Here is a 16,848-nt window from a genome sequence, read left to right as displayed (position 1 = left end):
TGTTTATTTTTATTGGAGGTGGTTGTAGTTTTTTTGTTTTTGTTTTGTTTTGTTTTAGTGGACAGCTGATAAGACAAGTATATTGTTATAAAAAGCTCCAGAACATGCAGCCCTATAGGAAGTAATGAACAATGACTTCTCCATATGATCTGTTGATGAGTTTAACAGCTACAGTATGTTTTACTCTGAGGATGCAACAATTCAATCCACCGTTATGTACCATCAAATAAAAGCACACATTTTCACTACACCTTTTCTCTATAAATGCTTGTTTTATTGCAAGGACTTCACATAAAATGCATTAAGCCTCATTGAAGGTTCTATCATTTCAGAAAACAGTTTATTTGATGCAGGATATAAACTATTTTTAATTCATATATTGAGTTAATTTGATGTGTAAAATCATGTAGTATATGAAGAATATCCAATTTTAGTCAACTGAACAGGGGGTAAATAGTTTGGACCCTGCCGAAAGCACATTTTCCAGCTTTATCACAGTAACTTCTCAAGTACCGAGCAGAGTCCTGTTTAATTAATAGTGCCATAAAGCTGTAATATTTACCTGACTTTAACAAAGTTGTAAAAGCCGTTATCTGGTTTGCCAGGTGTTTTTCTTCTCAAGAGTCTCCAAGCTAAGAGGTGAGGTGGATACAGAAAACCATTCAGCAATTTGTATTGGGCCATAAGACAGTTGAAGACATTCCAAAAAGTAGTGGCCAAAAAATGGGGGCACTAATATATATATATATATATATATATATATATGTGTGTGTGTGTATGTGTGTGTGTGTGTGTATGACTAGTATTTAAACTGCACTTGCAAAAAAGGTACAGGGAGCCAGATCACACAGCTGCTTGCTGTAATCTATGTGGAAGTTTATCCATTGCTTGCACTGGCAAAATCTGCTGTTTTCTCACAAACAACCCTTTTTCTGAACTTTATACGTTTACTAAACAAGACATCTACAGATAAGCCTCAGTAGATTTAAATAGCACAAAAGTTTCAGTTGTGGTTCATGTTTAAGGAACCAAAGAGAAAGCCCAAAGCTTTCTCCCTCTCTCCCTCAATCTATCTATCTATCTATCTATCTATCTATCTATCTATCTATCTATCTATCTATCTATCTATCACATACAGAAATGTAAAGGTGCAGCAAATTGAATGCAAAGACATAACCATACTAATGTGTACATTTAAACACAATGGACTCCAAAAGATATAACATTATATTCGAATATTTCAGTATTTTTTTGTCTCTTAAGTACTGTAACTGTCATTTGACTTTTCTCAGAGTAGCTACTTGTTGATTTTATAAAAAGTATTACAAATATTTCAACAAAATAAAATCTTTGTAGAGCTCTCTTGTTCTGTATATGTTGTACTTGGTTGTATGGTTACTAACATGCATATTTTGCACCACTTCATGAACAGTTCATGAAACAGCCATTATTAAACATACAAAAAAAAACTACAATAGATTTATGCCTGTGAATGTAATAGAAATGCTATTATGTTAGACACCTGCTCTTTAAGAGAAAAGAGGTATTTTTCTGTTTAAAAAGGAAGCCATGGAAAGAAATGTATCTTGTTCAAAATGAGAGCTAATCAAACAGTCTGTTCTTATCCAGATTCAGATGTGTACTTACTTTAGTTTATCAATGCAGAGATTACAATTAGATTGACTCTTCTAACATTGTTCTTGATATGCTTTATGACTTAATATTTGTTCCCTGTTGTAACATATTGTGTGCAGTGCTCTTTTTACCCTTTGATGGATTCAGACCTTGGACCATAAACATTGTGCTGGTGTCCAAAAAAAGTTAAAACTCTACTTTACTGCTTGACACCTCCATTGCTTTGGTCTGATTTGAGTTGACACTGTAATAAAATCAACAAAGATGAGCAAGGGATTTACAAAACCCCTCATGCTTTTGAAGAAGAGCATTAATCTCATTGGTAAGCAAAGGAATTAAAGGTAGCCTTTGCGTTATTAGTGCAAGCTTGTTTGAAGTAGTCACAAAAACTGCAGCCAGTTGCCCCTTCACTGAAGGGCTGTTGACAGTGAAACATGAGGTTGGAAGCTTGAGTTTATGGTCATTAACCTTCAGATCATAAACTTCTCCATTGGGGCTGATCTTTTCACCCCTGCCTCTGCATTGTTTCCAAGGCCCAGTCTCACCTTACGGAAACTTTAAAGCCCATTATTATAGTAACCTCAGAATACATAACTGTAGCAATGATGCTGACTTTTAATGAAAGTTAGGTTCAGCATGTTTGTGACACATGTCAGGAATCTTGCATTGGTGCCATTGTATGCATGTCAGTTCTGCTTCAGACAGCAATATATTAACATAGATATGATATCATGTGGCGTCTGCTGTCAATTTCCTTGCCACTTCCAAATGTTAGTGGTATTTTCCGGGGAAATATTTGTTTAACACATTGAAAAACTGTGTTTATTTCTCTGTGGTAATAATCTAATGTGTGGAGGTGTTTTTTTTTTTTTTTTTTTTTATATACATTTGTGACAGTGTAGCGTCACGGCCCAGGCTGGCAACTGGCAGGAATTAGACCCAGAGACAGAAAGCTGCAGTTTAAGCATGTATGCGCACATTTATTTAACAAAAACAAACACAAAAACAGGAACAAAATAAACACGGCATGAGGGATAAAATAAAAGGTTTAAACTTTAGAATAACTACATTTAGAATAACTACATGTAGGCTGGGTATTAGCCTTCACTACTACATTGAAAAACCATACTCCAGCTCCATCTCCAGCTCCAACCCCAACCCCAGCTCTAGCTCCAACCTCAACAAACCTAACTCCAACCTCAACCCCAACCCCAACTCCAACGCCAACGCCAACCCCAACTCCAACCCAAACCCCAACCTCCAACCCCCAACCCCCAACCCCCAACTCCAACCCCAACCCCCAACCCCCCACCCCCAACCCCCAACCCCCAACCCCCCACCCCTTCAATAAAAAGGATTTCTGGTTCATTTTATACATGTGGCCACTCCCCAATTAGCACCAACTACCTAACTGGGGAATGGCCACACATGTGATTGCTGGCAGGGACAGATTTAATCCCATCCCTGCCAACCTTACATTCCCACACACACACACTTTGCATGAGTGCCCTGCCACACCATTATAATTTGTTTATGAATAATAAGTCAACCGAAAAAAAGAATGGTGCCTTTACTGGAAACATGTATTTTCAATGTGGAATTAATTCATTAGTAGTAGATATCAAGAAAGGAGGGGGTCACAGACAGTGGCCCTGACATTCTTCCATTCTACTGCAACCACGCTGTAGGTTGTGACCTGCCATGCGGATTATTCCATCACACCACCACACTGTGAGCACACCAGTTTTAAGCAATGGAAGCTGAAAGATAATCATAAATGCATTCCATTTAACTGTTTTCCAAGTTGTTCTTACTGTTGGCATGCTATGCACTTCACGTGAAAGCAGCATTATAACTGCCCTGCAGTAGTGGGCTAATGTTTGCACAGGTACATCCACTCACTGACAGTGGTCTTTTGACCTCCATTTTACCATCCTTTCCAGTCGGGGGGGCCTGTAAAGCAATTCTCCCCCTCATTCCATACTAGTTAATAATTCCTCTGTCATTATCTGCCAAGAGTCCTTATCTCTCTTTCTGTCAGTTTATGACAGGGTCTCCTTATCAACCTATTGTAGGCCATGTGATCAAGAGAAGCCTATCAGGTGCCACGGATTTTGATTCTCCTGATTAGTGCCCATGATGAGATGGGACACTTGGCTTACCTCTGGTTTCTATTCCTAGAAAAAGTGCAGAGTCCAGTGGATGGGAGGTGTTCAGTCCCATTCAAATTTGTGGATGATATCTGTTTTCTGTTTTTTTGTTTGTGTGTTTGTTTTTTACCCATACTTTCTCTGAAGGTTACTGTAGTCTTTCTTGTCCCAAGGCTGGAATAGTTTACAAGTTGCACCTTCTCACGGTCAACCTACCCTCACGGGTATAGCATTTGCAGTCAATAATGTCTTCTAGCCCTGGATTTGGCATCAGGAAGGATTCTATAAAACATCAGCTTACTGCTATAGGTAAGTAGGACTCTCATTTGGAGCTGGTTGTGTGAAATGCATTGGAATCACTGATAAAATCTATGTTCCATCCTTTCTCGCCCATCAACTGCCACTTGTATGTCCATGTTAATGATAATTTAAAATTTTGTCATTGTGTTTATTATCCAGGAGCAGTTTCATGATGTGTTTTAACTCCCACATTATAAAATGCACACTTATACATTTTATGAGTGGTTTTCACATAAGTTTGTGTCTTATGATTATTAATATTTAAAAGAGGGGGCTTTAGACCCAGCTGCTGCATTGTTCAATGTTCTTTTGGTTTTCTGTCAATGCAGGAATTATATTAAAGTTATAGTCGTAACATATCGATTTGTCTATATATGTGTATAGTATCTAATGCATTTTTGGGTATACAAATCCTGAAATATGTCAAAGTTAAAATATTTTAACCTTTCGATTGGCTGTGAACAGAATGACACGTGGCATGCTTAATTATCGAGAATAGTAAGGCATAAAATGAACACCAGTATGATAAAAATATAACACTCATATTTCTCTGCAAAAAAGTTGTTTTGTTCTATATTTTAGTTTGAAGATTTTCTTTCTTTTTTTCTTTTTTAATAATGTAGTTTCTGGTATAAAAACGAATTTAAACACCGCGATTGTAGATCAATTGAGTAAAACGGTTTATTGTTTGTAAATATAATTTAGACGTAAATTGATATAACATGAACAAACTTTACAGTGTAAAATATATATAAATAAAACAATGCAAAATGTAATTAAACGCATCTTAGTTTGGTAATTTGCTTTAATAGTTAAAAAAAAATGTGTTACCAAAATAAACATAACGTTTGGTTTTGCAGGTTAAATTCCACGAGTGTAGTAGTTTACAAAACAATGCCGCATCGGTGATGTTAACTTTACACTGTATTGTGTTAAAATAGAATGTATTTAGTAACAAGACATTTTAAGTTTAGCTGCTAAAATAAGCTGAATTCTAATTTAGCTGGATGAAAGCATTTAATGTATTATCTACCAGAATAAAATAGGTTTAAAAAATCACCCTACAACTGCATATTTTAAAATCGACTTTTAATTCCAAATAACCTGATCATATGTGTACCTGATTAGCGAAATAACGCACACATTTGATGTTTTTTTTTATCGCTTGTTCAATATTGAGAAACAATGCAACAATTATTAAATAAGTCAGTAAATGAATAACTCGGACATAATATTCAAAAACTGTTTTAACGTTAAAAAACAACTAACATATTTTTGATATTTAAAAAATGTGTTTGATTGAATTAATCAGTTAAACACATGTTAAACGAAGACACCTTTTATGTAAAATAAATATATAAATAAGTTCACAAATACATAAATAATGAGCATACAGTACAATTTATTGCGGGTTTGTTCTCTCTCTCTATTTATCTCTCTCTCTCTGTGTGTGTGTGTGTGTGTGTGTGTGTGTGTGTGTGTGTGTGTGTGTGTGTTTATCCATCTGCGCTTATAAGAAATTTGTATTTTGTATATTGTGAGCAAATAAAAAGTGGGAGCCGTTATATCTTTATTTGTAGTGCGCTTCCTTTTGTCAAACAGATGTTGACACAATAAAGAAACACATTTCATTAAAACTGATGTTTTTTTAATTATTTTTTTTTAATGGATTGCTTATTGGTGCATAATTTGCTTTTACTGTGATCAGCCGCGGCGAACTGCAAAACATGCATTTGTTTTGGATAAAAAGTGAACCCGCTGACTTTGCATTACCTGAGGTTATAGACATTAGGCCTACATCTGTGCCCAAAAGTATTGCCATCCTCCAATCTTTTCAATTCAGATTTATCATATTAGAGTAGCCTATCAGCACTTAGGAAACGTGGATGTCTATACATTCTAGCCTCGTTCTTAATAATTGTATATAATATCTTAATTTAAACGCGAGATATGAATGTGAAAACGCATTAACTCCTTAACTCCTTAATGTATTGTACGTTCTAAACAATAAACAAAATCACGATTTTTTAAAAAAGTTGCTTTAACAATTTATTTCAAATCTTTTTTAAATAAAAACTACAGGTGTTGATAAGAATGTTAATATTTAGTGCACATGCCTACATAACATGCATTTCCTAAAAGGCAATGATATCAGTGTTAATTAAAGCATTTGACATTGACAAGTGAGGGTGTGTCAGTAATTTGGGACACCGCAGTACATAAAAACACAAAACAAAAGTATCCTCACAATTTCAGAATTATCATTTATTTATTGCACAGGGAATAGTATCAAGGCTTTAATTGCTGACAAAAAAAAATGTTTTGAAAATTTTTTGATTTAAATCAGTATGTTCATAGCCCTTAATAACCACTAGATTTGTAGTACAGCAATTAAAGTAACCTCTGTAACAAATTCCAGGTGTTATTTCAATATATATTTGAAGTGCATACCGTTTAATAAGTGTTATATATATATATATATATATATATATATATATATATATATATATATATATATATATATATATATATAGACACACACACACTAATAAACACACTGTCGACCTCTCATCGTCCATTTAGAAGATACATTTAGATGGATCAATACGTGAAATACATATTACTACATCTGTCACTCAAACATTGTATGTTTTTCAAATGTTTAAAAAAAAAAAAAAAAAAGATCTTTAAAAATGTTAAGGTGCCCTTTGCAACATATTAGGGCATTTAGCATACAGAACAGTAGATAAAATAGTAGTGTTTCATCGCAATGAGTTTCATATACAAATATAGAAAGCTTAAATCACGAAAAAAAATAAAACGTTTATATTTAGTCTTTAAAATGTTGACTGAATTATTATTATTATTATTATTATTATTATTATTATTATTATTATTATTATTATTATTATTATTGTTGTTGTTGTTGTTGTTGTTGTTGTGATGCCAGAACTCTTCATTAAAATTATACATTAATGAATATGAGTACAAATAAAATTCGAGTGCTGTGTTTATTCCTATACACTTGAGAAAGTTAGAGCTCCCTGGTCCTTTATTTTATGGGTGCGCTCATTGTTGCAACATACACAACAAACGGTTTAGAGTTACATGCACAGTTAAACTAACGTTTGGGGCAGCAGTGTGGAGTAGTGGTTAGGGCTCTGGACTCTGGACCGGAGGGTTGTGGGTTCAGTCCCCAGTGGGGGACACTGCTGTTGTACCCTTGAGCAAGGTACTTTACCTAGATTGCTCCAGTAAAAACCCAATTGTATAAATGGGTAATTGTATGTAAAATAATGTGATATCTGTATAATGTATAATGTGATATCATGTAACAATTGTAAGTCGCCCTGGATAAGGGCGTCTACTAAGAAATAAATAATAATAATAATAATAACGTGTTAGCGTAAAAAAGAGGAAAATGTGACTATAGGCTCAACTTTTACTATAGCAATTTACGTACAGGGTGACAAATAAGCATAGGACCGTTTAAGCAAATACTGGAAAATGTTGAATTACTCGGCCGATGATTGGCAAAGGAGAAGATGATGTCAGACCCCCTGAGGAAGCCTGATTGGTGGGGGCTTTGTAAGTGATGAGTAAACAAGGCAGGAAGGAAAGGTTTGAACTTCACAACTCAACACATCACAGATAGAACACGCTAGACACAACACTGAGGAGGGGACTGAATTCTGCAACCCTGAAATCCCTGACACTTTAATCCAGCACACAGACCAGTCAGAAACATAGAGGCGCAGGTGATCAGATAGCTTCTGAAACATCGGCTTGATCTCTTAGATTACAGTTTTTCTCGAGTTCCAGGTCGAGTGTACAGAATTACTTTCCACTGCTTCACCAAACACAGACCTCTCGATTTGTCATGATACGTAGTACGTAAATAGAAATCCGGGTTCGTAGCGTATCTATATATATATTTTTTTGGTTGTAGCCTATACCAGCCAGTTTGCGAGATGACCTCTTCTTCTTCTGTTAGAAACAGAAAATAACCACATATCGTTTAAATTACTGCAACCGACTAATTTGAGGCATAGACTGGATTTTCAACGAGTTGCTGTATAGTGAGACTTTGTGGTGTACCCCCATGTCCAGGCGGTCTGCCGGCCGGAGCCGAGCCCTCTGTTCCGCCGAGCAGCGCTGTCATGCTGCCTAAAGTCGAGACAGAATCCCTGGGACTCGGTCGATCGCATGGGGAACACTGTCACATGCCAGATAACATGCAAGGTAAGGAAAACGCAGTTTCTTTTTCGTGATCACTTGTGATAACATGTTGGGAAGGTGTGACAAATCAACGCGTAACAACCGTCAATAACTTAGTGGAGTAAGATATGATACAGAGCAATGGGGAACGTTTATATGATTGGATGTTTGCAATAATAACTCATTAGTCTAGTTTATAGACTGTTACCAGACAGTTAAGTTTGCGCTCCATGAATATATATGTGACAGCATATATATATTTATATATAGTGTCAGCATATATATAGTTTCTTTGCACATAATCACTCGCACGTCTGTGAGTGGAGCCAGTTTGCAATGGTTATGATATTTTGTAAATAAAGGAAATTTGTATAGCCTATGTCGGTTTTTATGATGTTAGAAACATGCAATGTAAAATATCTTTCTTGGAATGGGAGTCTTAAGCATGCAAATTAGCCTGAAACAATTATGTTTCACATTGAATTAAATGCTTTATGCTTTACGGGTTCTTTCATTTAATTGCTTGGGAACTAAACTGCGACCGTAGGCCTATTGTAGGGTCATATTTTAACAAACTGAACGTTATTCATTCTGCAATATATGTGCAAGATCTACAATAAGTGACTTTTTAATCATATTTTAAGTAATATTTGAAATGTAACATTTCCCGTATATGAAGCATTGATTTGAGATCATGTATTTACAGTCTGCAGTAAAATACAGAATGTGAGTATATTTAACGTGTTGCTGTATTGAAGGCAGGGAAACAGAAGTGCATGGTGCTAAAATAATAATAATAATAAAAAAATTTTTTTAAATTCTTGCGAAATGAACTGCTCGTGCTGTGTCCGAAATATAAGGTAATAATAATACGGCTTGATGAAAAAGTGAGCTGCTGAGTGCAGTCTGGGAAAACATTCAAAAATGAGAATTGTTTTGCATCACCATTAATGCTAAAATGGTAGGTGTTCCATATAAAAAATGTATATGTATATATATATATATATATATATATATATATATATATATATATATATATATATATGTGTGTGTGTGTGTGTGTGTGTGTGTGAAAGAAAATGTTTTAGAAAAATGCACACAACAAGTTTAAAAGATTAAAAAATATTTTATTTTCAGGACCTTCTTCAGCTGTTTAAAAAGAAAAGTGAACACAGTGCAGTAAACTTGTTGTTAATTATATATATATATATATATATATATATATATATATATATATATATATATATATATATAAACGTGGAACACCTAAGTTCTTATTTTTAATATAAACAGACTACTTTTTGATAGTTTTAATTGTGCATGTTATCATTTAAAACTGTTACTTATTGATGTTTTCACGTTGGCTGCTTTCTACAGTAACGGTCATTTTAAAATAGACTATGCATTAATTAAAAAGTGCCCACAAGGTTCCTTCTACATTTTTTAAATAACATAATCATGTTGTAAAGCGAAATCGGGCAAATATTATTTTGTAAAATAAATTAATAATAATTTTATTGGATTAATATGCAGGCCTTCTAAAAGTTTTTTTTTTATTATTATTATTTGTTTATGTGGTTCGCTTGCCTTAATTTTGTTAACTTTGGGTAGTTTTCAAAAAAATCAAAGAAGTAAAACTATACCTGTCGGTCATAGCCTATATTTTCAAATACATAAATACAAAGCCGTTTAATTTCAAACAGCAAACTATTTGCTGTGTTTGACTTCATTTCTGCCACTTAGCAACTTACAGCTGCAAATCCAGAGAAAAAAGTGTCCTTAATATCTCTCTTTATCTGGACAAATGTCCAGCTAGATTAGTTTCTTCCAGGAATGGAGTGGTATAATCAAAGTAGAAACATTTTTACGCCAAAAGCATGTTGGAATACACAGGCTCAGTAATAAAATGTTGAATTATTTTAATTCTGGAGCTTGAATATCAGTGAGATATGAATATAAGTGCTTAGATTATGGCTTCTAAACAGGCGTTTTTCTAAATTTTATTCAGACGTAGTGGCGGTTATTCATGCCTGAGTGAGTTTAACGGTGTTTCAACATTGTGTATATTCGAGTAGGCAATAGGCTAGACAAAATATTATAGAAATTGCACATATAAATCACATCATATATTAAACAGAAGATGCCATAATAGCCTATAATTGTAAAAATGATTTTTTGAACTCTATGTTCAGAGCGCATCCTATTGGTTCACTTTTGTGTTCTGTGCGCGTTGTGTTTTTAGAAGAAACGTGATGTGTTTTACCTTATATGGTAAACCGTTTTATTTTGGTGGATTTATGGTTGGTGTTTCTCAATTGGAAAGGTGGGATCTGCAGTAATGAAATGCCCTCTTCTGTTAATGGCAAACACGGTGCTTAAAGATGTATAATTCTTTCATACACCACTTGTCTGGTAGCAACAATTGTCTTAGAAGAGTGAATTGAGGTAAGGTTGCATAGATTTTGTTAAAAGTTCGATATGATCTGATATTACAAATCAGTTGTCAAAACGTATAATGAAATCTGTTTAAACAGCTTTTCGAAACAAAAGTTGCACAGTTTCTATTTCTTAATGCCTAGTAATCTTTCCTGATAACAATGCTATTTACTCCATTATTTAAAAAAATATTATTATTATTATTATTATTATTATTATTATTATTATTATTATTATTATTATTATTATCATCACCATCACATCAAAAGCCTAGCCTTGTTTTATTTCAGTAAAACCGACGTTGCCACTTCCTGGGTATTACCTGACGGTTGCTATAACGCTCAAATGCAGATAGGCATTTCTGTCTTTTACTTTATCTCGTGGCTTTTTCTTTACTAGTTAGACAGCTGTTTATAAAACATTTAACTAGTAACTACATTACAGCATTTTAATTCAATTAAGAAACCTACCTGGAGTGCATGGTACTGTTTTTAACTGAAGTTTTTTTTTTTTTGAAATACAGATACAGCCTTGTGTAAAATTATTTCCAAAAGTGATCCGTTGTTGCTGTTGTTAGTACTGTATAGTGGAAATGGTAAATGAAAACAAACCTTTTTTTTAATTTTAACCTAGACTACTTTTTTCTGTCTTTCTATTTTTAAGTAAACAATAAAACTTAAAATTATATACGGTACGCACTTAATTAATATAACCGGCATATACATTCCGCATTTTATTAACTTTTTTTTATTTCTGGTTTCAGAGTAGGTGCAAATATTTAATAACTTTTTTTTTAAAAAAACAAAGTGTAATACTTATACTTAATCAATAGATATATTGTACCACTAGTAATCCCGCTGTTCTCTTAAAAAGTTCGGTACCTGCTTGTCTGCCGTTTTCTAATATATTATTGACGTTTACTCTAAATAACGCAGTCTTCAAAGATAGACCTTTTTTATGTAGGCTACTCTTTTCTAACTGAGAAGAAACAACAGGGGTTTGAGCTGGTGAATTCAGGACCATTTGTTTCCCAGTGACTCCACAGTTGTATGCCTGTGTGTGTGTGTGTGTGTGTGTGTGTGTGTGTGTGTGTGTGTGTGTGTGTGTGTGTGTGTGTGTGTGTGTGTGTGTGTGTGTGTGTGTGTGTGTGTGATACAGTACAGTGGATACAGAAAGATATATCCTTCTGTATAATACTATAGGAATATTCTGTTATTAATAAATTCCCACCTTTTAAAGTCCAGTCAACATGCCTTCATTGGACTGCAGTAGATTGAAAGTGTGGAATGTCTCATTTAAATTGATAAACCTCATGTACTAATGTTTCACCTGTGCTTTGCAGCCCCTCAATTTAAAATGATGGACTACTCCTACAGTGAAGACCTGGAGGAGCTCTGTCCCGTTTGTGGAGATAAGGTGTCTGGCTATCACTACGGGCTTCTTACTTGTGAAAGTTGCAAGGTTTGACTTGTTTTTTAACCACATGTATTGTTTTTTTAAATTTATGGTCAGTCTAGTCAACAAGACAAGCTGCCATTCCTTTTTATAAATACAATGTAAACATTACAATCTGACCAACTAAATGCTAGATACTACTACAAATACATTTATATAGTTGCTCTGGGAAAAAAAAAGTAAACATGCCTTTTACAGGACTAGAGGACTGTAACTGCTTGTTACAAACTCTGGCCGCATGTAGCTATTTCCATAGTGGTTCAGATAAAAGGGGTCTCTACTGTATCTGTAATAGATTGACAAAACATTTCTAAATGCTTAACAGGACCACTTTCCTTTGACAGAAATCTGAACAGTATTCCACTAGGTTAGAAATAGTTCCATCTTTCATTGAAACTGTTCTTTTCCAGATATAGAATGAAGAACACATGCAGTGGAAACACGCACATTGTGTTCTGTGTGTATCCCCATGTAAACTGGCTACGTTGTAAATGTAAAAACCTGTCATCTCACTATTGTTTAAGATGTCATCACCATCATCAGGATCTTTATTTTAGAATTACAGGATCCTTACTTGCCAACGCCACCAGGGAAATAAATTGGATTTTGGTCAAAACTAGGGAGGGGTTCTATGACACTTTTTTTTAAGTTAATACCAATTCATTAAATATGTCTGAGATTATATTCAATTAAAATGGGGAGGGGGGGTAAGACAACGCTTATCCAATAATGAATCTACAGTAAGTATCTGTTTTTGATGCAACTATTTTAAGATGTTCTTTTCTTGGGTTATTTTAGAATTCTGTAAAGGATTACTTTTTCTTAAAATGGGGGATGTGTTGCTATATTGGCATAATAACAGAAAAAAATGGTTATTTTCTTAAGCGCAGAAGAATGTAACATGTCCATAGAAATATAAACCTTTTATTATTATTATTTTTTTTTTTAATGCAGCAAAAACAATTCTCTTTTCTACAGGGTTTCTTCAAACGCACAGTTCAAAATAATAAAAGGTACACATGTATTGAAAACCAGAGCTGTGAGATTGACAAAACACAAAGGAAACGTTGTCCATACTGTCGCTTTCAGAAATGTCTAACTGTTGGAATGAAGCTGGAAGGTAAGGATAGTTTTTCATTAAAGCAATTGCTGTGTGTGCTTCTGGCTGTGTTCCCCATAAGGAGAAATGACATGTGTATGACACGCAAGACAAACAAGTAGCCATAGAAAAATACAATTCCTTTCAACTGGAATCCGAAAAATGAAAATGTTTTGCTTATTTATTAACGTGATATGCACTTTTTATTGACTTTGACTCAGCCCTGAACAAATGGTGTTTTATTAATCTAATAGGTAATTGTCACTTGCTGTAGGGCAGGCCTCATTAAAATTTCACTGGCTGTCATGTCTTGGACTTTTATTCTTTTGATTTTTTTTCATGCATTAGCAACAGGATACCAAAAGCCCTGGAGTAGTTAGTCTAACAGTTTTTTTTTTTTATTAGTTTTTTTTATCACTGTTAATCTAGTCTGCAACTCGTGTGTAGAAAATATATTTTTACTGTTATTTAAGTAGGCTATATTAAATCATAATGAAGTTGTACAAGTTAAAGCTCCAAATTCAGCCTGCATAGCAATATACATCTTTAAAAGAATTGCTTCTTCTTAATATTTTCATTTCAATGAAACTTTAAGGAGCGTGCAATGTTTGAATTTTTAAATGGACACACAGAATACTATAATAATACTATACTGAATCCATCATACTTCAGTTAAATTCATTTTAGTATATTCTGTTCCTTTTATTTTTAGTTGATGCGTTGTATATTTCAATAATAACTGGAAACTATATGACAACTATATGATACATTACACTAATATACAACATACGTTTCCCCCATACTTTGAAGTGTATATTTTATTATTATATTACGGAAATAACAGGATTTGTACCATAAGTATAATAATAATGACATGCATGCTTTTACACATTTTGGGAGACTTTCTGTGTATTATATACGGATAACGCGTTCTATATGAGGTTTGTAGTTTACTTGGGTAACAGTGTTCTGCATGGTGACCCAAGGTGGCTCAGTCATGTGCATTACACAGAGGTTTGTGATATATTCTAAACATGATTGCTATATCCCTTCATGTAACAATATACACTACAGGATAAGTAAAATTTAGCCTTAGTATACATTTCCACACTTGCTTCAAAGGGGAATATTGCATAATACATGCATATAATATTATGCACATGCATATTTTCAGTGTATTCTATAGGTGCAGTGTATTACATAACTCAGTAACAATCCATAGTCATGGGAACCATGAATATGCTATGTTAATATAGGATCACTTAGTGATGTTGCTGGCGTAAACATTTAGCGTAACTAAATTAAGTGTTCATTTGTATTCAATATGCCAGTTTTATGAGTTGAGAAGTTCTCATGGCAAAGATGTATTTGGAAAAAGGGGTGCAAGCAGGGAGAGATATGAAAGATCGGTTCATTTTTTCATTTTTAGCTGCAGACAAATCTGTACGACATGCATGTCAATAACCTTGTTTAATTAGACAAAAAAATAAATAAACGTAACCAAAACATGCATTCATGATCACAGGGTCAGATTTAATTGTGCTTTCCCAGAAGGGCTAACTATTAGTTTTAAGCCCATGAATTACCTTGCTGGCTGGAATCATTAATAGTTAAAGTCCTTACAATAATGTATAATGGATACACAGGGCTCTTGTGATACATTTTTAATGCTACTCTAATCCCTAAGATAAAAAGCTCAACTTAACCTCCAGCAGAACGCTCTGCAGTCTCCGTGTCACAGAGCTGTCAAAGGTTCCTGTTTTCGTGTAGTCACCATTAGCCGAGAAGGACTCGGTAAGAATTTCTTGTTGGCCCCTTAGATCTACACGGTGGTGACAGGCACTGCTGTGACAGAGACCATTAAAATTACTCCCAAGGTAGCCGTTGTGCTGAATTTGTTTTAATTATTTTTAATTCCAGAGATATTAGAGGCCATAACAGTATCACTGGGCAGCCGAATCAGTCCTCTTTTTCACATGGGAAATGGTGTGCTGGAACTTCTCCTTCAACATGCCAAGTGTGTGCGAGAATTTATACATGCCACTACCAGCATAAAAGAGAAATAATTAAGCATGAATAATTAACATGCACCCCCAACATAGAAAAATCAAAACATACTCTCTCTGACCAGCTCTGTTGAAATACTGTATTTTTTTAATTATTTCAAATTGTGTTACTCTTTTTGATCAGATTTGCTTAAAACTTTTTCTGTTGACATATCTTTAGATTCCAAGCATTTTTTTTTTTTTTTTTTTTCTTTTTTTTCTAACAGCGGTGCGGGCTGATCGCATGCGAGGAGGTCGAAACAAGTTTGGTCCAATGTACAAGCGAGACAGGGCGCTGAAGCAGCAGAAAAAAGCCCTAATCAGAGCGAATGGACTTAAAATCGAAGCCATGTCTCATGTGATGCAGACTGTGCCAACAGACCTGACGATAGCTTCGGCTATCCAGAACATTCATTCTGCCTCCAAGGGCCTGCCTCTAAGCCACAATGCCTTGCCCCCAACAGACTATGATCGAAGCCCCTTTGTGAGGTCTCCAATTAGCATGGCAATGCCACCACATGCAAGTCTCCAAAGTTACCAGGCATACAGTCACTTTCAGAGTCGTACCATCAAATCTGAGTACCCAGACCCTTACACTAGCTCTCCTGAGTCTCTCATGGGCTACTCTTACATGGACACGTTCCAGACTAGCTCCCCACCTAGTTTCCCACATCTCATAGTGGAACTTTTGAAATGTGAGCCAGATGAGCCCCAAGTCCAGGCTAAGATCCTGGCTTACCTGCAGCATGAACAGGCCAGCAGGGGCAAGCATGAGAAGCTCAACACCTTTGGCCTTATGTGTAAAATGGCTGACCAGACCTTGTTTTCCATTGTTGAATGGGCCAGGAGCAGCATCTTCTTCAGAGAGCTCAAGGTACGTGCTTGTTAAACGCTTTTTGGAAAGAAACATTTTACCATAATGTGGCAACATATTTTAGTGATATCTAGAAGAGGAAATTATGTACAGCTGTATACATAGGCAGCTTTGCCAAAAAAGAGAACCCTAAAATTGCTTTCACACTTCAATGACACTGAGTATAGTATTTTATAATAGTTCTGTTTTGTAACTTTCTAATCAGATTCATAACTGCAGTTGTACAGAGTCTCCTTGGATTTAGTTTGACACTGCTGAGCTCTGGGGTGTGTGTAAGGATGACATCACTGGCAAGCTGTTTCTAATGAGACTCAGACACCAGAGAGCTGCAGGTTTAAACACGCTTCTGCACAATTTCATTCCAAATAATAAAACAATAAACAAAACACAGGAACAAAATAAACAGACACGGTGGCCAAACAGACAGACTAACAAACAGAACAAACAACTATGGTGCTGATATAAAACTAACAAGGGTAGCAATTGTTTTGTATTAGTTTCTTTATCTCATGACTCACGTCTCTCGTTCCGCCTCTGAACACACTCAACCCCATTGTCATCCATGATCCCCCTATTTATGCACCTGTGGCTGGAGCCTTAATTAATCATTTAATCACTTATTCAGTTCATGGCTCC

General features: G+C 34.9%; 1 protein-coding gene across 1 annotated transcript in view; it reads left to right on the top strand.

Annotated features, from left to right (window-relative positions):
• Window positions 1-3,831: 3,831 nt before the first annotated feature.
• Window positions 3,832-16,848, top strand: part of LOC117407159 (nuclear receptor subfamily 5 group A member 2-like) — a 48,936-nt gene continuing 35,919 nt past the window's right edge. The window contains exons 1-5 of the mRNA XM_034011859.3: window positions 3,832-4,094; window positions 8,196-8,327; window positions 12,082-12,200; window positions 13,173-13,314; window positions 15,566-16,212. Coding sequence (XP_033867750.3) covers window positions 4,031-4,094; window positions 8,196-8,327; window positions 12,082-12,200; window positions 13,173-13,314; window positions 15,566-16,212 — 1,104 coding nt within the window. The 5' untranslated portion in view covers window positions 3,832-4,030. The remainder of the gene's footprint in view (window positions 4,095-8,195; window positions 8,328-12,081; window positions 12,201-13,172; window positions 13,315-15,565; window positions 16,213-16,848) is intronic.

This window comes from Acipenser ruthenus, chromosome 10, assembly GCF_902713425.1.
Source record: "Acipenser ruthenus chromosome 10, fAciRut3.2 maternal haplotype, whole genome shotgun sequence".
NCBI lineage: Eukaryota > Metazoa > Chordata > Actinopteri > Acipenseriformes > Acipenseridae > Acipenser > Acipenser ruthenus.
Note: the sequence above shows the minus strand (reverse complement) of the source record. Positions and strands in the feature narration are given on the sequence as shown.